Below are 22,868 nucleotides of genomic sequence, written 5' to 3' on the forward strand. Positions count from 1 at the left end.
TATACGATTTTAGGCTCAATTGTCTGAATAAACTTTAAAATATCCTACATTTTGAATGCTAAGATAATACAAAATTTTGAGTCATATCACATTGGTGCTACTCAGGAGCTAATTCGTACAAGATGGAGATTTGTAAAGTTGATTGCAAACCTTTATGCCTACGTAGACTTAAGTTCTCTTGCACCTAACCTCTAAGCTTTAACTTGGAAACGAAATTATTTTGAGAAAAGAAAAAAAGAAAAAGATAAACAAGCCTTTTTATCTGTCGGAGTAGTAATCTTTTGTAAAAAAAAAAAAAAAAACTTTCGCTGGTCTGTGGCAACATAAGAGTGTATCCAATATTTTTGGGAAACTAAATTATAACATTATAACGAATAATTCACGAAGCAAACATTTATTCTTTCTGATATATATTTATCTGGTTTACTTCTTGACATTATATCTTGGCCGACATAATAAGAAGTTGAGAACGGTTAACAACAAACTAATGAGTTTATGACCTATGGAAATAAATGTTAAAATATTGTATTCCACGAAATGACAACATTATAAACACATCATATAACAAGTATCAAAATAGGGAGAAAAACCTATTAAACTCGCCAATCTCCAAACTGTCAATGCTAAACAGCAATATTTTGTGGTAACCGCACATACAAACATAAGCACAGACACCAAAATTTGTCTTAGCGGCTGAAACAATGCTTTAATATCCATCAATTTAAAGCCGCGAAGGAACGGTACAAGAACCCAACCAGTCGTGCCTCCGTGCCGGGTCCGTCAAACGGTATTCCTTTCGACACTCTAAACTTTGTCAGTTATCGACCGGTCCGAAGGCTGGTGCGAGGTCGTTTCAGTTGGCGAAAGAATCAAAAGCTGGACGAGGCCACGGTTCTGGATTCATCCGTGATCTCGTTGCGCCATGACTAGGTTAGGGCGGGATGCTTCTCGATCCCTTGTTCTTCTTCACTTGCCCCATCATTTTTTTGTTCTATATTTTTCTCTCTATTGTCAACTTTGTCAGAAATCATCTAGGGTTTCCAAGATTCAGCTCCTTAATATGGGCAAAGGAGCTTAAATAAACCAGCTCTTGGTTTCGGTATTTTGGTCCGTAATCCGGTCGCTGGATTGCTTCGATTCGTTCTTTTTAAGCTTATCCTTTTTGAAATCATAAAAATTCTTTCAGAACTAAATGCAAAAAAAAAAAAAAAAAAAAAAGAAGAATAAGAAATTCGATGAGTTTAGTTCAACGACAATTCGGTGCTTATGAAGCAGTAAGGCGAAGAAACATTCGGTAAAACTTGCAAACTATGGATTGCTAAATTGGTTTCTTAAGTTTGTACGACTTTTACAAATCATTGAACTGATCAAGCGCGACAACAGGAGAAGAAAATGTGGAAGATACGAAAACCACTCTATATTGTAATGGTGACCCCGCGAGGAAACATATTTATGTTCTTCACTTTTTATCATTTTTATTGTGTTTTATTTTCTCCATCTGCTCATGCTTCTCCCTCACCACCTTGGTAATGGGTTGAAGAGCTCTTCCTCCTATGTGTTCTGTTTTTTTCCCCACTCTTCCTTCTCAGAAATAGATATTGTGTTGCTTATTTCGATTATTCTCGTTGCAATATCGATCATTCATCTATTGATAATTACTCTCCATCACATGTTAATAATCTGATCTATTTTTTCCCCTTGTTTTATTTGTCAGGGATGTGCTTCGAAAACTAAATTATGAACTTGACTATGACATCTATGATGAATATGACGATGGTAATGATATAGAAGGTAATGGTAGTGACCTAGTCTAAGAATTACTTATTTTCTTATTCTGTTTATTTAGATAAAACTTATGAAATAGGTTAATCTTGTAAGTCATAACATGCTGTTGCCATTTTTCTCCTATGTACTGCTGCTTGATTCTTTTTCCTATTCCTCATGCTGGACTTAGCTAGGTTTTCAAAATGCCTTCAGGAATGCAGGGTAGTCTATGTTTTCTGCCCTTTTGCAAGGAGACAATTGTGATGACTAAACATGCTTGGCAATGTTGTTAAGATTGGGATCCAGTTGTAAGATTATAGGGGGCTAGATTGGATTGGATCATGGATCACATCGCAGATTGTAATTTTTTTCTGATTTCTTTTAGAATTTTTTAGACATCAAAAAAAAAAAGGGGTGAAAATGGAAATATGAGTTAACCATATAAAAGGCCATACATACAACAGCTCTAGTTTTAACAATATAGGCCTATATAGAGCATGCCTCATGAAACAAATAATTTTTTGGTTATTTAGGAAACTTATATATATTATTTATCAATTTAGAGTTAGTCTACTCTCCTTTTGGTAGGACTAAAGCCTCAATCCTACACCAACTCAATTGATAACCAATATACTGAATTGAGAATCCATAGCATTAATAGTGATGTACATCATAAGAACTATCAAAAAACCAAAAATCATGTTTTTGGAATCTTTCAACCCATACATCAAATTGGCACCATCATCAATGGTTGTAATAGTGTTAGTGTGGCATACTATATTATAGGATATGTAAATTAAAAATTGACATTGTTGATCATGATCTACATATCATAAAACATGTACGAACTAGAATTTGATAGATTTGAATGCATTGAAATTATAAATTAGACAAAAAAATATTCATATCGAGCCTTTTTTTTGGCCACTTGATGCATAGGCTAATGACCTTTAAAGGACATTATTTTTTATTTCAATGTAGTTTTTGTAATGTAGATCATAATCAATGGTGTGGATCCTTCATCAAGAGGCTCCATCATTGTGTGATTGAGGCCTCAATCCTTCCAGATGGAGAGTAGATGAACTTATCAATTTAATTATTTTTTAGGTGTAATGTTTTTTGTAAAAAACTGGATAAGCCTATAACATATGGTGGTAAAATACAAATATTTGCATCTTGTGTTAAAGACAATGAACTCTAATAACAGACTTGCTAATTTTACTACTCAACACTTATTGGTGATAATTAATTTAAAAGAATATAGTCATATAAATTATGGAAAATGGACCTGCCCATGATTTAACATATAATAGCATAATCAAGCTGGATATATGATCCAAGGGAATGTATAGCCCTACATTGATCCTGATCCAAGGAGGGGATCATAGGCATTTAGGGTGATTTTTATCCGGATTATGAATCACAAGATTTTAACAACAATTTTGTTCCAAAACATGAAGCATGTATGTCAGAGGTGCTGCTGATGCTGTGGAGAAGATGTCGTGTGGTTTATAGAAGCCACAAACTTTGGATTTGCTTGCAATGTGAGAAAATAACTTGATCCTCTATTTGATTAGTTCTTTTGTAGTTGCTCATGGTTAACCTAGGCAACCTATCTTCAAGCATGTTTGAAACATCGTGCTTACTTCTTATTCTTCTTTTTCTTTTTTGATGATGAAGATAATAGGATTTCTAAGGTATGCTGGTTTATTGCATGTGCAATGTGAAGTCCACCAGTAGCCTATTAGCATTGTTTTACATCTCAACTATGTATTATCTCATAATTCTCATTTAGTTGCTATAAGTCAACCTAGTTATTTCACCTTGAGCTTTTATGACACTTATCCTCTCATATGAAGGCTATTAAAAACTCAGTATTTTCCCCTTTTAAGTAGATCCTTTGTCATCACAGGACAGAAAATTTTGTCCAATTCTATTTTATTTTATCTTCACTTGATTAATTACACGTATCACGACTTTCTTAAAAGAGTGTAATCAGGAACTTTTTCATGAAAGAAAATTTGTCTCCTTAATCTCATTTTCTTTTGTTTACTGCCTCCATAGGAAAGCTACTCCTTTTAGACAAACCAACTAGCAAGCCTGGGCTTTGGCGTTGCTCCATTTGTACAAATGATAATGATCAAAGCCTATTGTCCTGTGACACTTGTGGAGTTTTTTGGGATTCCACTGCCATTTTTGACAATAATAGTGGAGAAACAGGTATTTTCTTTTCCTATGTTATAGAGGTCATAATAATGAAATCATATTACTCTTAGTTCGTTGGGCATAGAAAAGCTTACCTTTATGATGTTTTATTACTCTTTAATCTATCATTTTGTATCCAACTGAGAGAATGGCTATGTTTCCTTCAGCTTACAGCAAGTCCGGAAATTCCAGAGCTTCCATAATGGCAAGGTCTCTGTTTGCTCTATCACCTCATCAGATGCGCAAACCGGCTATCATCCCTGATATTTTTCTTGCCAAAGAAGCCGCTAAATCTTGTGAGAAAGGATGCATTGAAGCACGTTTTAGTGATCTCCAGAAAACATTTACATCTCCACATCGCAAGCACTTGATTAATATAGGTTTGTTATGATATCTAGAGATTGATCACAGAACCTTAGATCCTTCTCTTCGATTGAAATCATTTTCGTCTTATGTGATATGAAATACAATATAACTACACTCTATTATAAGGTTCTTGAAACTATAAATTATAGTTCTATAGGGATGGAATTAGTTCCACCTCTCCTTCCTCTATCAGCTCCTTTTTAAGCCTTTATTCCCGCAATGCAGATTCTCTGCCTGATCCAAGACCAGCTGTAATTCCCTGCTGAAAGGGAGGCCTGGCTAGGACGGGCTGTGGGTTGGTTGAGGTGGATCATGTGCTTAGTTACTAGAAGCAGGTGAGGATCTGGGTGCTAGGAAGTGGGCTTTTTAAATTTTTTAGATAAGGAAGCACATTGGTGGATGAGTTTCTAGGGAGATTTTGAAGTCAGTACAGCACCCTGAGCAGAAGATTCCTGCCACTAATTCATGTGGTGTGAGGGTGAAGCAGGGCTTTCGTAGGTAAAGGTGAAGGTGTATGGTGGTTGTGGATCAAGGACATGCCTTTTCTAGATAGAAGTGGCAACAATAATTGGATAGGGCCTGGATAGAGGAGGGGGAGAGAGATTAGGAGAAGGGTATATAAAATTACTAGGCTGCACAATGGATCATATTATACTATAATGTGCCATTAGGGATATGAGGTGATAAAGTAATGAAACCTAGCCGTATTGTGCGCATTTATTGCCATCACGAGGTTGTGCATTTGCTTTGCTTTTTGATGTTTCAATGTATTAGATGCTTGTATGTCACATGAGAACTGATAAACTTATGTTGATTTGGCAGCCCCTTTCAAATTTGATACACCATCACCAGATGATATGGTCTCTGCTGGCAAGAATGCTGCAAGAAATTTCCCAAAAGGTATATCATTTAGAAAATCATTTGCTGAGGATTTGCTAGATTGTCTGTTTAATTGGTCCTCATATATTACTAAATTTCCATCAATATACTTGAATTTTTAGTGGTCAGCCAAGATCCAGGGGGATTTTATTCTATCGGGCTAACTTGGGGAGTGTGCTTTTTGATGCAAAGTTGCTTGTCACTAGATTTTAGTATATTTAAGTCTGGTGGACTAGGTAGTACAATGTGTTTCTGTAATTTTTTTTCTAGTTCTGTGGACATTGGTTAATGAATAATGTATCTTAAGATCGTGCACAGTTCTCTTCCATCCTGCTGCTTTATGCTGCACAATATATGCCAAATGGTCAATTACTTAGATACAAAATGCTGCTCGTCACTATGATACATTGAGATTATACATTTTATTGATCTGTCCATCTATGCTTTACTTACTGATTCTCTTTTACTGTGATTCTATTTGACTCAGTACCATTAGGATCTACAAAGGCTTCATCCAACATCACTGGGAAGAAGGAGATAGTCAATCTTTTACCAGATAATGAAGTATCAAACAGTTCATCAGCCTCATCATCTAAAGACAATCATATTGACGCGAGTGAGAGTAGCAATTCCATAGATTATGAAGATGCACCACAAATCATTGCTGATGATCTGCACCGATTGAAATTGGATAAGAAATCCAAAGATAGTAGAAGTAAAAAGGCTAATAAAAATGCCCAGTACAAGCCAGAAAAATGGATGTTATCTGACCAAGAAGAAGGAATAATAAGTCAATTAAATCTTGCAATTGTAAGCCATCTATTGGTTATTCATGGTGATTTTAACGTTTTTGCATCTTCCACTTTGCTCATCTGACTGCCCCTGCCAATTTTTCATGCACTAAATTGATCATCTTAAAATCCTATTAGGTTGGTCATGTTGATTCTGGGAAATCCACATTATGCGGAAGATTACTTCAGCTTTTGGGGCGAATATCCAAGAAACAAATGCATAAATATGAGAAGGAGGCTAAGGAAAAGGTATGCTCATTTTTTGACAGGCTTAATCTGGTGGGCACCAGTTTTACGATGTCTTATGGAGAAATATCCGTAGCACTTAATTGAGTGGTTCACACTGGTTGTGGACACATACATGTGGTAGCTGATAGGTCAAAGCTTGCTGTTAATTAGTGTAATTGGCTTTTGTGAGCCCCAAGCAATGTGGAACATTCCTGCAGTTTTTCAAGAGTTTCTTTATGATGTTGGTGATCTTTCTTTCTTCTTCTTCTTCGTTTCCATCGTGACTTTTGCTTCTAGTCAATTGTTTTGCCTGACTGTTTACATACCACACAACTGTTCTGATTGCAGGGAAAAGGATCCTTTGCTTATGCATGGGCAATGGATGAGAGTGCTGAGGAGAGGGAAAGGGGTATTACAATGACAGTGGCTGTCGCCTATTTTGACTCAAAAATATTTCGTGTTGTTTTACTTGATTCCCCAGGCCACAAAGATTTTGTCCCAAATATGATATCCGGTGCTACACAAGCAGATGCTGCTGTTCTTGTTGTTGATGCTTCTGTTGGTTCCTTTGAGGCAGGTATGGGTGGTCATAGTGTTGGACAGACAAAAGAGCATGCACAACTCATTCGGAGCTTTGGTGTTGAGCAAATTATTGTTGCTGTTAATAAGATGGATTTAGTAGAGTTCTCCAAGGAACGGTTTGATTTCATAAAACTGCAACTTGGCCTTTTCCTACGTTCTTGTGGATTCAAGGAATCATCTGTGTCATGGATCCCTCTGAGTGCCATGGTAAATCAAAATTTGGTAACGGCTGCTTCAGATGTTCGCTTGTCTTCTTGGTATGTTAGCTATATATAATTCTTGTTCTCTTATTTCTGCTTTTCTTGTAATTTGTGCTAGATGCATGCGCATATGTGCTTATTAGTTGTAATGTCATCATGTGCTTGGAGAATTTAATGTTGGTAAATGGAAGGCCAGCTTCCCTTTCTTTTTTTTTTTCTTTTTGTTTGTTTGTTTTGAGTTTTAGGCTGTTATGACTCTGAACCCCTTTTTGTTTTGCTGCTTCAATTCTTTAATTCTGATTGTTTACATCATCCACTAACTTATTAATGTAAACTTCGAAGCAAAGATATGATGTGTATTTGATTTTCTTAGAGGATGCTGACTAGCAGGAATTCTTTGAATCAAAACACAGACAGCAAGGAATGTAGTTGAGTTAAAATGATGCACGAGTGTGATACATGTTGTCTTGTTTTCAGATTAGAAGTAGTACAAATGTTCTTCTGGTCATCAAACATTCATATCAGTGTGATCTTTTTGGATTTTCTTTCTTATTCAATTAAAATTGGCATGGTTCCGGTACTTAAGTGAAAGTTGTCAATGTTATCAGAGTGGGTTGGCTCATTATTTATGGATATGGTGGAGACAGAAGCAAATTGTCTTCTGGGTGTTTAATTTAGAGTTGTTGTTAGCTTATTGCATTGTTTTATATTTATTTTTGTCTTTCTATTGTTGTGGCGTTTATTAAGTTTTCCTTTTATGAGCTACTCAGAAATCTTTTAATTGCAACTAAAGTCTCCATTGGTTATTTGTAGATTTCATAGAGCATGAACATTACACCTTATTCTATTTAGCCTCTTTAAATTATGATGAAGTATATCTTGTTATATTTGTTTTCTCTTATATACTGAAAAATGGTACTCTGCAGGTATCAAGGATGTTGTCTGTTGGATGCCATAGATTCTTTAAAGCCTTCACATCGGGATGTTTCAAAGCCACTTCTTCTGCCTATATGTGATGTTGTTGCATCACATTCTTTGGGGCAAGTGGCGGTTTGTGGTAAATTGGAGTTCGGAGCTCTTCGAGCTAGTTCAAAGGTGTGTGATCCTTTTTTATCATGTTATAGATGTGTCTCCCTGCCTTTCTCTTTTGTAGGTAACAAAACCTTATTATTGTAGCTTATCAGGACCAGTAACCATACTGATTGACCAGAAAACAATCTAGTTAGGATATGCAAAGTAAAAGCACCTTTGGGACTATCATAAAGACCATTTAAAATATTCTTTCATGTAAAGAACTACATAGCATGCCATATTTTGGACTTATTGTGAAGGAACTCTTAGGTATTAGATTTAGGAATTTGGTGGATATGCATGTTCATAGCATAAATGCACTCTATCAGGTAACATATGGTCACTGAACTTAAAGTGTATTGTTTCTTACTTTTAGACATGTTTGTTGAAGAAAACCTTCTACTTTCTACTGGTGCTTTTTACCATGCACACCTTATCATCTAATTTTTCTATTCCATTTTTTTGGTCATATGGCTCTCCACATTTATAATCTCCCAGAGAAAAAACTACTAATAACTTTACTCTTTCTACTCGGTACAAAATCAAGAATTGACTCTCATTCTCAATGTTGTTTCCATGGTTTGCCGTAACAGGCCAAACCGTCCGGTACGGGGCGTACCAAGCCAGACCGGTCCCTTACCGGTCCGGTTCGGGCCTGTTTTCTGAAAAATGATCCCGAACCGCACCGAACCGTCCGGTTCGGTGTGGTTCGGGCCCATACCGCCCGGAACCGGGCGGTATATCTCGGTTCGCCGTCGGTTCGGGGTGAACCGAACCATACCGCCCAGGGGTTCTGATGCGTAGTCGTTGATAGCACCAAAAATAACTCTACTCACTACGTAGGTAGGATGAGTCGAGATCGTATCCTCAGGGACCTTGGACTAAGTTGAAATTGCAAGGTAAAAGAAAGAAGCGTTGTTTTTGATTTAGAAAATAAATTATCGTAAAATTTAGGTAATTAAAAAAATAAAGAGCTCGGGAGTTTTGAATTAATTTGCACTAGCAGAGTTGTATCTCTTTTTTAACTAAATAGATGTGATTAATCTTAGGAAAAATACCTGTCTTTCCTCGGCACGCTCCGTATCCGTAGATCACGGCGCGTCTCCGGAAAGACTAGGTACACAACTCTTCTTTCCTCGGCACGCCCCGTATCCGTAGATCACGACGCATCTCCGGAAAGTAAAAGTTGTTCCTAATATTAATCTAACAAGAAAGCATAAATAAAAGCATATGATAGGGAGCAAATAAAGAACTCATGACAATTTAAATAAAAAGCATAATCTTTATTGCATATAAAGAAATACAGGAAAGTTTAGAACAATAAACCATCTCTGTGTCGTTACAAAATTTCTTCTCCACTCCCGAGACTGCTAGCCTAGCTGCTCATGAAGTAGTCCCTTTCTATTCCTCTATGCAAGGCTCTAGAAGAATTTCTGGGCTCCCCCTCTAATGGGAGTACAAAAGCCTTTTTATAGATATTAGGAGGGAGGAGTTTTACATGGTTTTCCGATGTGGGACTAAAAAAAATACAAATCTTTCACTTGAAATATTTCCAAATAAAAATTTTTTCTTTAATTTGCTCGTCACTGTGTCTGCGGTGCGCGCCTGCCCGCGTCCGTGCCAGCATCCGCGCGTTCACGCGCGCCCACGAGCTCGTGTTGCCAACCTTCACGCGCGCGTCCCACAATTTCTTCTTTTGGATTCACATCACGCGCGCCAGACTTCATGCGCCCAGCATTATTCACGTGAACCTTTTTTTTGTATATTCCAAAAGGATACAAAAGTTCATTAATAATGACTTCTATATCCTTTTTAGATTCCTTGCATAGTATCTTCATTTTCTATAATACCAGATGTGTCTTTCTTTTATTTTAATTTTATTTTAAGTCCAATTTTCTTCAAACTTGAATCTTTTTGATCTATGAATCGGACTCTTTGTATCAGCGATCACCTTTCCTGTAAAACATCGAAAGAAACATCAAATTCTTAATAAATAAGATAAATTAAATATAATTTTTTAATTTAAAATACTTAAATTAAGTGTTTATCACACCCCCCAACTTGAATTTTGCTCGTCCTCGAGTAAAATATATATATCAACATTGTATACCGACTTGATTTTGAATAAAAAGTAGATTAGGCATCCCAAAAGGTAGATGTTACTTGGTCAGACCATTAAAGAGATATTTCATTGGATTATCAATTTGACCCAATTAGTGGCTGAGTTTTAACTAAAAAAATTTCAGAGCTTTTCTTTCATCAACTCCCCACTTTACTCTTTAAATCCTCTAACTTAATGGAAAAGAGGTTTATTATCTTCTTGCAATTTAGTCCCCCTTTTTTTTTTTTTTTTTTTTATATATATATATAACATTGCCTACTTTTTTACGCGAACCACAACGCTTACTTAGGCGAAAGGGCCCGGTTACTCAGTAGGAGACCAATGTTGTTTTTCTCTCTCTCTTTTTTTTTTTTTTTTTTTTTTTTTTTAAGGAGAAGTTTTGCATACCTCGATCTTTCCACCCAATTTTTCATGAAGCAGATTCTTTATTGAGATCAGTAAGAAGAGGGTTGTAGAATCACTCCTAAAATTTGGTCTAGTTCAAACCCTACCATTCATTGGGTTTTCTTAATAATTTATTCCTCAGTATCTCTAAAATTATCTTGACCGTTAATCATTCATTTATTAGGATGCCTAATTGACTCTTAATCAAAATAAAATTTGAATACACAAAACTAATTATTTCTGACCATACTCGAGGATTTGATTAATCCCCCCCCAACTTAATCTACATTGTCCTCAATGGAGTAAGAAAGCAAAGAAAATAAAAGGAGAGAGTGCACCTGGGATAATTTTACTTCGGCAGTTGAAGATAGCTTCATTGATTAATAGGCTCTTGTTCTAAATTCCTGCAGCTGCGGTAAAGTAAAAAAAAAATATGAAATCGTTGGGTTGCCTCCCAACAAGCGCTAAGTTTTACGTCTTCAGCCAGACTGAATTGAGTATTAAGGCAGTTTTGGATCCACTAAATCAACAGATTCAATTAATTCTCCATCACTAATTCCATCTATGTAAGGTTTCAATCGCTGACCATTCACTTTAAAAGTGTTCCCCTGTTTAGGATTTTTGAGTTCGATAGCTCCATGAGGAAATACCTGAGTTACAATGAAAGGTCCGTCCCAACGTGAGCGAAGTTTTCCAGGAAACAGACGCAACCTAGAATTGAAGAGCCAAACTTTTTGATTAGGCTCGAACGTTTTTCGTGCAATAAATTTATCATGATATGCTTTAGTTCGAGCCTTATAAATTTTGACACTCTCATATGCTTCATTGCGTAGCTCTTCAAGTTCATTTAATTGGAGTCTCCTATTGGAACCTGCATTTTTCATATCAAAGTTAAATTGCCGTATGGCCCAAAATGCACGATGTTCCAATTCCACCGGCAAATGACAAGCTTTTCCGAATACAAGTCGATAGGGAGACATTCCTATGGGTGTTTTAAAAGCAGTACGGTAAGCCCATAATGCATCGTCTAAGCGAAGAGACCAATCCTTTCTATCGGGCCTAACCGTCTTTTCTAGGATATGTTTAATCTCCCTATTTGACACCTCTACCTGACCATTAGTTTGAGGGTGATATGGTGTGGCCACTTTGTGTGAAATATTATATTTTTTCATAAGTGCTTCAAAATGTTTATTCGTAAAATGAGTCCCCCCATCACTAATGATCACCCTTGGGAAGCCAAATCGACTAATGATGTTTCGTTGGATAAAATTAATTACAATTTTATTATCATTAGTCCGTGTAGCTATTGCCTCCACCCATTTTGATACGTAATCCACTGCCACTAGAATATATTCAAATCCAAATGAGGCTGGAAAAGGTCCCATGAAATCAATCCCCCAAACATCGAAGATTTCTACTACTAAAATGGGGGTCAGCGGCATCATATCCTTCTTGGATAAATTTCCTGTTTGCTGACATCGCAGACAACTTCGGCCAAATTCATGTGCATCCTTGAAAAGCGTTGGCTAATAAAACCCACTCTGCAGTACTTTTGCTGCAGTTTTTCTTCCACTAAAATGTCCCCCACATGCCGAAGAATGGCAAAAAGTGAGAATGCTTTGGAATTCACTCTCAGGGACACAACGGCGAATAACTTGGTCAGGACAGTATTTGAATAGTTCAGGGTCTTCCCAGAAATAATGTTTAATTTGCGAGAAAAATCGATCCTTTTCTTGTTTTGTCCAGTGAGAAGGTACTTGTCCTGTTGATAAGTAATTGACAATATGGGCAAACCATGGAGGACGGCTAGAAGAGATTGCGAAAAGTTGTTCGTCAGGAAATTTTTCTTTAACCTCATCTATGCCTATCGTGTGTTCAACTAAGATCCTGGAGATGTGATCAGCTACCACATTCTCATAACCCTTCTTATCTCGGATTTCCAGATCAAATTCTTGTAAAAGAAGGATCCATCTGATTAAACGCGGTTTAGTATCTTTCTTTGAGAGGAGATGTTTCAGAGCCGCATGATCAGAGTAAACTAGAACCTTAGACCCTAACAGATATGAACGAAATTTTTCAAGGGCAAACACTACTGCTAGTAGCTTTTTTTCTGTTGTGGTGTAGTTTAATTGGGCATCGGAAAGAGTCTTGCTAGCATAATAGATCACATGTGGCTCTTTATTGATTTTTTGGCCTAAGACGGCACCTATTGCAAAGTCAGAGGCATCACACATAATCTCAAATGGAATGGACCAGTCAGGGGGTTTTATTATGGGTGCTGTTGTCAGGGCTGTTCGTAATATGTTGAACGCTTTCAAACAGTCTTCATCAAAGACAAATGGTGTATCCTTGGCCAATAGATTGCACAAAGGTCTTGAAATCTTACTAAAGTCTTTGATGAAGCGTCTATAAAATCCGGCATGACCTAAGAAGGATCGTATTTGTCGGACCGAAGTAGGTGGTGGTAGTTTTGAAATGACCTCAACTTTGGCTTTATCTACCTCGATCCCTTTTTCAGAAATAATATGTCCTAATACAATTCCTTTCCGCACCATGAAATGGCTCTTTTCCCAACTTAGGACAAGATTTGTCTCCATACACCGTTTAAGAACTTTTGAAAGATTATGGAGACAATCCTCAAAGGTGGTTCCAAACACAGAAAAATCATCCATAAAAACTTCAAGACATTTGTCCACCATATTCGAAAAAATGGCCAGTATGCACCGTTGAAATGTAGCAGGTGCATTGCAAAGCCCAAATGGCATACGCTGAAAAGCGAAGGTGCCATAGGGGCAAGTGAAGGTCGTCTTTTCTTGATCATCCGGAAATACAGGTACTTGATTGTACCCTGAATAACCATCAAGAAAACAGTAGAAACTTTGTCCTGCTAACCGTTCTAGGATTTGATCGATGAAGGGCAATGGAAAATGATCCTTCCTAGTAACGGCATTCAGTTTTCTATAATCTATGCATACTCGCCGTCCAGATGATATGCGAGTTGGAAGTAGTTCACCTTCTTCGTTCTCCACCACAGTAATACCAGATTTCTTAGGTACTACTTGAGTGGGACTGACCCATTTACTATCGGATATGGGGTAGATGATTCCAGCATCTAACCACTTTACCACCTCTTTCTTTACTACTTCACGCATGTTTGGGTTCAATCTCCTCTGCATATCTCGATGGGGTTTGGCATTTTCCTCAAAATGAATATGATGCATGCAAATGGAGGGGTCAATTCCTTTTAAATCGGCAATGGACCAACCGATAGCCTCTTTATGTTCCTTCAGAATACCAACCAATTGTGCTTCCTGATTAGGGGTCAAGTCTGATGCAATGATTGCCGGGAGGGTGTCATTGAGTCCTAGAAATACATACTTAAGCGTGGCAGGAAGAGGTTTCAATTCTAACGTAGGTGGTGATTCTAAAGATGGGACTATTGGTGTACTGGCTAATGTGGGCAATGGCTCATACTTGATTGTCCATGGAGGAGTGGTTTTATCATGTGGTGTATCTAACAAGATGTTAACTTCTTTCCTATATTCCTCAAAGTCACACACTCCAAAGTGAGCCAAACAAGTATCTAAGGGGTCTGGTGCTAGAATTTTGGGTGTTGCATCTTCTATAATATCTTCTAGTGTATCTACTTCGAAGCAACTATCCATTGATGGTCCTTGGGAAGCACCAAACACATTCAGTCTTAGTTTCTTATTCCCAAACGATACGTCCATGACTCCTGTCCTACAATTAATGCATGCATTTGCCGTAGCTAGGAAAGGTCGTCCTAAGATAATGGGAATTTGTCTGGGGTTGCCACTTAATTCCATATCGAGAACCAGAAAATCAACTGGAAAGTAAAACTCATCTACCTTGACCAAGACATCCTCAAGCATTCCACGTGGTTCCTTAATTGATCTGTCGGCTAACTGCAGTGTGACTGATGTGGGTTTCAGTTCTCCAAATCCAAAAAGTTCATACACCGAACTAGGTAAAAGATTCACACTTGCCCCTAAATCCAGAAGAGCTTTTTCAATATGATAATCTCCTATAACACAGGAAATGATGGGGGCTCCTGGGTCCTTAAGCTTTGGAGGAGTGGCATGCTGAAAGACAGAACTAGCCTGTTCAGTGAGACGTACTTTCTTTGGAATTTGTGATCTAGATTTACGTTTTTGGATGCACAAATCCTTCAAAAATTTGGCATAAGCAGGGACCTGTTTGATTGCGTCTAGAAGGGGAAGATTAATTTGGACTTGCTTAAACAATTCCAACATCTCATCGAGTTTTCCTCCCTTCTTATCTGCAGGAATAGGGGCTTTCAGGGCATCCGAAAATGGGGCTTTAGGCAAGTAAGATGATTCCGGTGCAGTTGGTTCCTTCTCTATTTTCAGGTCCTCCTTGTTCTTGGGTGATTTGGATTCGGTTAGAGATTTAGGGTCGGTCTCATTGGTTTTACTAGTGTGTTCAATGACCTTCCCACTTCTCAGAGTCATGATTGATTTGGCATGTTCAGAAAAAGCTTCTGGGGTATTAGAACTCTCAATCACAAATTGCCCTCTTGGGTTGCTCTCTGATTGGCTAGGTAATTTTCCTCCTTCCCTCCTACTGAATGCAGTTGCTAGTTGACCTATTTGGGTCTCTAGCTTAGCAATGGATTGTGTGTGGGAGTTAAGGGTCTGAGTGTTGACTTCTAATCTTTCTAGTGCTTTCAGGACTTTTTCCTCAAAAGTTGAGCTGTAACCAGTAGTAGACGGTTGAGGAACATTTTGAAATTGATGGTATGGTCCATGCCTATATGTTGAGTCTTGATATTGAGGTCGAGGTGTGGCAGGACCAACCACTGGTTGTGGTCTCCAAGAAAAATTTGGATGGTTTCTCCAGCCGGGGTTATAAGTGTTCGAATATGGATCGTTTCCTGGTCTGCGAGCTTGTTGGACTTGCTGAACCTGTTCGTGCACAAACTCAGGAAATTGGGGTGCGGCTGGGCATTCACTAACTAAATGATTTGGACTTGCACACAATGCACAAACTTCTTGGATTGGATTAGGTGGAATCGGGGATTGTCCAGTGTTTAGAAGACGATCTAATTTTTGGGACAGTTCATCTACCTTTTGATGGATATCTATGGCATTTCCTACTTCATATATTCCACCTCTTTTTGAGTTTAACATGGGTTTATCTCTAATGGAGGCAGACATATGATGTAATGAATTTTCACTTAAAATTTCAAACAGTTGCCATGTCTCATCCTCACTTTTCAGCATAAATGTCCCACCGCATGATGCATCGACCATTTGTCGATGTCTTTCAGAGAGCCCATCATAAAAACATTGGATTAACTGCCACTTGGGTACAGCATGGTGGGGACATTTTCTAATAAGATCCTTTAATCTTTCCCATGTTTCATGAAACATTTCTCCATCTAATTGGGAAAAACTAGTTATGGCTTTCCTTATTTGATTCGTTTTTCCTATGGGAAAATATTTCTTGAGAAACTCTCCTTGCAGCTGGTCCCAGGTTGATATAGTCATGGAATCCAAAGTATGTAGCCAGTATTTGGCTTTGTCCTTAAGTGAAAAAGGGAATAATTTCAACCTAAGAGCATCATCGGAGAAGTTGTGAATTTTGACAGTTGAGCATATCTCAAGAAATTCTTCAAGATGTTTATAAGGGTCTTCATTACTAAGTCCATAAAATGAAGGTAACATTTGGATTATACTGGACTTAATTTCATATTGAGTGGCCTCCACAGGGGGTACTTGAATACAAGGAGAGTAGGTATATGTGGAAGGAGTAAAGTACTCCTTCAATTGCTTGGGTGGATCATTCTCCTGATTTCGGTCCATCTTTTTATGTCTGTTGGCTCTAAAGGTTCTTTCTATTTCTGGATCAAAAGGTTGGATTTCTGATCGTAACGATCTACGGCCAAACATACACCTTACAATTATACTGTAGAGCACACACAGAATTTTTTTTTTATTTTTTATTTTTATAATATATATTTTTATAATAAAGTGAGAAAAGAATGAAGAAAATCTAAAGAGAAGAATCTAAGAATCTTAAATCTATGAAAAGGGAGAAATTAATTAATGTTTAGATGTTAATTGCAATCAACTTAAACAATCATAGACTCTCTATCCTAAGGTTAACTTAGATCTAGACAGCTCCTAACTTTCAAGATTGCTTTTGAGCACTCCAAGCTCAAGACTGACTAACTGACTCGGCCAGGTAAGCGTAAGATGTGGGAGGTTCCCTGCTCGTTGCTTTCCTTAGACACCAACTAAGTTGGCCAGGTCAGTCAACGGAACCAATTGAAAACCACTTTCTTTACACTTGCCTTAGACACCGAGCAATTAACCAATCCGCACTCGGTTCAACTCTAGAGCTTTCTTATCCTATTGAGCTCGAAATTCCTAAGGCTGACGTCTAGTTGATTTTAAATTAAGGTCTAGGTTATGCAAATGCAAGGGAGTGATTTATGGGCGAAGGAAGGGTGATCAAATCCCCACCTTATCTGGTTAATGGGTTATTGCCCTTAAGATCAATTATGGAGATGCAATGCAAAGAAACAAGGTGTCCAATCAGGTTAGAAATTTTTATATTTGAGGTTACGCTATTTTAGTTAAGTGTTATGAAATGTCAGTGGTTTTTTTTTTTTTATATAATTTTATCTTTTTATATATATTTTTTTTAATTTTTTTTTTTAGTTTTGCAAGAAAATAAATTTAAGTGATTAAGTCTAAAAAGCAATAAATTACTGGGCTATGAAAAGTAGCAAATTATTCTAAGCAGCAAAATTCTAATTAGTAAATTAGTTATGCAAGGTAATTCTGTAATTATGCAAATAAGATTATTTAGCTAGAAAGCACTGAAAAAAAAATTTAAAATGAGAAATAAAAACTGAAAAGTATTTTTTTTTTTTTTAAAAAAAATTTTAAATTTTTTTTTTTTTCATTTTTAAAAAAAAAAATTTTTTTTTTAAATTTTTTAATTCAACCGTGCCAAGATCCCCGGCAACGGCGCCAAAATTTGATGCGTAGTCGTTGATAGCACCAAAAATAACTCTACTCACTACGTAGGTAGGATGAGTCGAGATCGTATCCTCAGGGACCTTGGGCTAAGTTGAAATTGCAAGGTAAAAGAAAGAAGCGTTGTTTTTGATTTAGAAAATAAATTATCGTAAAATTTAGGTAATTAAAAAAATAAAGAGCTCGGGAGTTTTGAATTAATTTGCACTAGCAGAGTTGTATCTCTTTTTTAACTAAATAGATGTGATTAATCTTAGGAAAAATACCTGTCTTTCCTCGGCACGCTCCGTATCCGTAGATCACGGCGCGTCTCCGGAAAGACTAGGTACACAACTCTTCTTTCCTCGGCACGCCCCGTATCCGTAGATCACGACGCGTCTCCGGAAAGTAAAAGTTGTTCCTAATATTAATCTAACAAGAAAGCATAAATAAAAGCATATGATAGGGAGCAAATAAAGAACTCATGACAATTTAAATAAAAAGCATAATCTTTATTGCATATAAAGAAATACAGGAAAGTTTAGAACAATAAACCATCTCTGTGTCGTTACAAAATTTCTTCTCCACTCCCGAGACTGCTAGCCTAGCTGCTCATGAAGTAGTCCCTTTCTATTCCTCTATGCAAGGCTCTAGAAGAATTTCTGGGCTCCCCCTCTAATGGGAGTACAAAAGCCTTTTTATAGATATTAGGAGGGAGGAGTTTTACATGGTTTTCCGATGTGGGACTAAAAAAAATACAAATCTTTCACTTGAAATATTTCCAAATAAAAATTTTTTCTTTAATTTGCTCGTCACTGTGTCTGCGGTGCGCGCCTGCCCGCGTCCGTGCCAGCATCCGCGCGTTCACGCGCGCCCACGAGCTCGTGTTGCCAACCTTCACGCGTGCGTCCCACAATTTCTTCTTTTGGATTCACATCACGCGCGCCAGACTTCATGCGCCCAGCATTATTCACGTGAACCTTTTTTTTGTATATTCCAAAAGGATACAAAAGTTCATTAATAATGACTTCTATATCCTTTTTAGATTCCTTGCATAGTATCTTCATTTTCTATAATACCAGATGTGTCTTTCTTTTATTTTAATTTTATTTTAAGTCCAATTTTCTTCAAACTTGAATCTTTTTGATCTATGAATCGGACTCTTTGTATCAGCGATCACCTTTCCTGTAAAACATCGAAAGAAACATCAAATTTTTAATAAATAAGATAAATTAAATATAATTTTTTAATTTAAAATACTTAAATTAAGTGTTTATCAGGTTCACATGGGGGAGGGGGGGAGGGGGAAGGTGAGGGCCTTTTCACGTGGTTGGGGGGAGGGGGGAGAGAAATGGGCGTGGCCCACTTCACATGGGGGGAGGGCCTGGTGCTTATTCGGTGTTCTTTGAGAGTTCTCAGAGAACACCCATGGTCGTGGGCAACTTAATCGTTGAGACCTCCAAAAAATTAGAAAAGAAGGCAAAATTTCGTGAAATTGGAGTGATTTGAGAAGAGGCTGATCTTTGGCCGGAGGTAAGATAATCTGTTATTTTGTTAGTAAATATTTTTTTTTATTTTTGTTGTTAGAAATAGGACAAAAATGAGGTAAAATAAAAATAAGAGAAAATAAATAAATATATGTTTGAAATTTTGGATCAAAAGTCTTTGTACCGCAACCTAACTCCAAATTGAATCCAAATATGTCAATAATATGCAATATAATGCCATATTGAGGTTGTATTTATCAATTATTAACTTCAAAAATCTAAAAAAAAAAATAAAAAATCGAAAAAAATATTGTGTACCGGTACCGGACCGGTACGTCTAGGCGTATCGTGTATCGGTACGGTACAGTACCGTACCGTACTGGTCCGGCACCGGCACGCCGTCCGGTACCGGTATAGCGAACCTTGGTTGTGTCTATGAGGTCATTTTTTCTCTACTATGGAAGGACTCGTAGTCTAAGTGGGGACAATATTTTCCTATCCCATTGAGCTAGCATTTACATTGTCATCTTTCTACTTGGTGGGAGAACCAATGTTCTTTGTTGATGCTGATGGGCATCATCTTCTCATGTTGCTCTATAGATGCCCTAGCCAAAACATGCCCAATTCATAGCACAGTTATTAAGTTGGTTACTTTCTTAGAAATAATATGAAAAGACCAAATCAAGATCCATTTCATTATTTACTTCAGCTTCAATGATGCGGATGCTTTTCCACCTGTCAAATCAAACTCGGGATGAGTGTCTTTGATCTCTTTTAAAAGTTCCAGATTGTGATTACTGATTGTGTTTTCATGGGGTTGAGAGTGGATAATGTTAAATTGAAGAGGTCGGACCTAGCTTATTTGGTTTATGCTTGTATCTTGAGTAGCCAAAATAAAGAGACATCTGTGGATAAATGCGATAAAGAAGAGTCAGCTTGACCTCATTACAGGGTAAAGGATATGAATGGCTTTTAGTTCTAGTGATATTTTATCGATAGATTGAAGGTAATGAGATCCATCTTATCTTGCATTTTGCGATATTTTATTATCTAAGTTTCACGTATGCAACCTTATTGCCTCAAAATGTGCATTTTAGATAGCTTTTCTTGGGGAAGGGATCATTGCATTGCAACTTCCTTGACCCACTCGGAGATTTGAAAACAGTTGGTGAGGTTTGTTAGTAATTTATAAATGTAATTTCACCTTTATAAGTCTGGGCTAAGAACACATACACAATGGCAAAATGCATGGTCATAATTTTACTTTGTTCTCTTTCTTCCCCCTCATTTGATATGCTCCATCCAAATCCTTCATTTTCTACTTTTCACCTGAAAGGACTCAATTCAACGTTTTGAACCTTTCCTGAAATGACTCAGGTTTATAGGGACTCAAAGCCATACTTGTGGTATTAGATATTTCATGCTGCCACAAATTAAAGTATCTTTTGTTTTATTTTGTTGTAAAAGGGATGGTATTCATGAAACAAGAAAGGCTCAATTCTTATGAATATGTTCTAGTAAAATCATTCCAAATAATGATAAACCTTTGAGTCCTGCCTCTGCTGATGTAATGCGGTTTGGTTTCAGGTTCTAGTTATGCCTTCAGGAGATATAGCTACAGTACGAACTATTGAGCGAGATCATTGTTCTTGCAGTATAGCAAAAGCTGGAGATAATGTGGCTGTCAGTTTGCAAGGCATTGATGCAGGCCATGTGATGCCTGGTGGGGTGCTGTGCCACCCAGATTTCCCTGCGACTGTTTCATCTAGTTTAGAGCTGAAGGTTCTTGTTCTGGACATTGTGACACCAATTTTGGTTGGCTCACAGGTTGGCAACCCAACCTAGCTTATTTGCTTTTAATGTAGTTATTTTTTTTCCATATTTTGAGGACAAGGTAAATCACAGGTGGAGATTCACATACATCATGCCAAGGAGGCTGCAAGGGTCACGAAAATCTTGTCTTTATTAGACCAGAAAACTGGCAAGGTCTCTAGAAATGCACCGCGGATCCTCACAGCTAGACAAAGTGCTATAATAGAGGTAAGATGATGTTACATGTGTTTAACTTTGTTGGTAAAACCGGTGACAATCCATGTCATATATGTGATTATCTGATGTTGGGCTAGGCCATTTTCAGATGCAGTACCTTTTTTAGCATTCACCATTAAATGACAACTGAAGCCATATATTGATCGTCTTTCTTAATTTCAGGTGGCACTGGATGGAGCAGTTTGTGTGGAAGAATTCTCGGTCTGTCGTGCTCTTGGAAGGGCATTTCTAAGAGCCTCAGGTAGTACCATTGCTGTGGGCATTGTGACTCGTGTCCTCGAGCTGGAGTCTTAGGTCTTTGACAAGTACCTTGGAATGAAGTTGGCATGACTTGATGCAGCCCCTGAGACTATGGACACATACATATATCATTCTAGACCGGATATAGAGCTGTGTGAAGATAGCAGCTAGTGGTACTGCAGTTTCATCCATTTCATTTAGAAGGCTTCTACCCGCTCGCTGCTCCATTCACCTGTCCTACATGGCAATCACGAGAGGTAGAGGGGACCTGGGTGCGATCTGGCCATCCTGTGAGTGCCCCTTCAGCACTCAATATGAAGCAGTGAGCGTCCGCATTTTTCTTCTTTTAATTAAATTATCTGCTTCTTCTACTTGATGTTTGAGAGAGAGAGAGAGAGAGAGGTGGGAAAGCAACGGAAGCATGCAAAGGCTCCAGCTGTTTTTTTGTTGTACATTGTGTGCATGTATACCATTGTATCATGTGTATGCTTTATCTAGAAACGGTGATTGTTGCTTGCCCTGTATTTTTCTGTTCAGGGGTTGGCAACATTGTTTTGTTAATGTATTCTTCCGTGTACCAGAATGATGCTAGATATGCACAGTAGTAAAGATGAGATGTGCATGCACGACCTACATGATATATGACCTGCTGCTAATGGGTATAGACGTTAGCAAGGAAATGATTAAAGGTATCCAAAAACCAATCGGAGGCCTCAATATCAAAGCTGATGGAAAAACAAGCTGGAGAATTTTGCCCATCTCTGCCAAAGTAAATAGATCTAAGGGCCTCAATCTGCATATTTTGTTTTCACATGTCATGTATTTTCCTCACTCTTGTATCACAAATGGATCAGCAGGATTTTTTTTTTTTTTTTCCTTTTTTCCCTTTTCTGATATGAGAACATTATGTTCACAGTAATGTAATTAGGACTAAAGAATCTTTATCATATGAAGTTATTATTGCTGGAATGCTATTAATGTGTCATATGATTGGATGCATCCTTTTCATTAATACTGGTGAATAAGAGGAAGTCTAATGCTTGTGACCCGAAGCCTAAACAACTGGCCCATCTCTCCTACATGTATTCTTATTATTGACCAAGCAAGCAGCCAATTACTACAACTTGAGCAATGAATCAATAAGTCAAATAGAAGCTCTAAAAAAAGAGAGTAAAAAGGCATCTCTTGCTCTGGATCTGCTTGAAGAGAGGGCTGGATTCTTTGATCACAAGAATATGATCCTTCATTGAAAAAACCATGCTGTGGAATCATAAAAATTTTATCTGAATGATGTAACCTCATAGAAAAAAGACTTGACAAAAAATGGTTGGCAAAAGTAAGATTCATAAGCAATCCAACCAGTAAGAGCAGCTATTCATGAATACTAATCAACAGAGCACTTCCCACAGCTCATCTGTAGCCTGGAAGTTACTAAGCTTTATCTTCATGTCTCACAGTAGGAGCTTCCTTACCAACTCCAGTATGCAATACCA

General features: G+C 37.5%; 1 protein-coding gene and 1 non-coding gene across 3 annotated transcripts; both read left to right on the forward strand.

Moving 5' to 3' along the window:
- The first annotated feature begins 745 nt into the window (after positions 1–745).
- Positions 746–22,001, forward strand: LOC105055481 (uncharacterized). 2 transcript variants are annotated; one of them, XM_010937317.4, is made up of 12 exons: positions 746–930; positions 1,715–1,791; positions 3,829–3,984; positions 4,137–4,349; positions 5,158–5,235; positions 5,702–6,024; positions 6,144–6,254; positions 6,582–7,072; positions 7,942–8,110; positions 20,674–20,913; positions 20,992–21,126; positions 21,298–22,001. In XM_010937317.4, the coding sequence occupies exons 1-12, from the start codon at positions 923–925 to the stop codon at positions 21,427–21,429; spliced, it is 2,133 nt and encodes a 710-aa protein (XP_010935619.1). In that variant the 5' UTR covers positions 746–922; the 3' UTR covers positions 21,430–22,001. The 2 variants fall into 2 exon arrangements, with proteins under 2 accessions (XP_010935619.1, XP_019709511.1); XM_019853952.3 differs by lacking the exons at positions 3,829–3,984; positions 4,137–4,349.
- LOC140853037 (small nucleolar RNA R71) lies at positions 15,946–16,051 on the forward strand. Its single transcript, XR_012136115.1, has one exon. It is a non-coding gene; the product is annotated as a small nucleolar RNA R71 (small nucleolar RNA).
- Positions 22,002–22,868: the final 867 nt, after the last annotated feature.

The sequence above is a fragment of the Elaeis guineensis genome, chromosome 12, assembly GCF_000442705.2.
Source record: "Elaeis guineensis isolate ETL-2024a chromosome 12, EG11, whole genome shotgun sequence".
Taxonomy (NCBI): domain Eukaryota; kingdom Viridiplantae; phylum Streptophyta; class Magnoliopsida; order Arecales; family Arecaceae; genus Elaeis; species Elaeis guineensis.

Excerpts from the sequence above, each read along its gene's own strand:
- LOC105055481 (XM_010937317.4), top strand. Across the intron at positions 1,792-3,828 it reads CGATGGTAATGATATAGAAG|GAAAGCTACTCCTTTTAGAC; the intron begins GTAATGGTAGTG and ends CTGCCTCCATAG. Across the intron at positions 3,985-4,136 it reads CAATAATAGTGGAGAAACAG|CTTACAGCAAGTCCGGAAAT; the intron begins GTATTTTCTTTT and ends TGTTTCCTTCAG.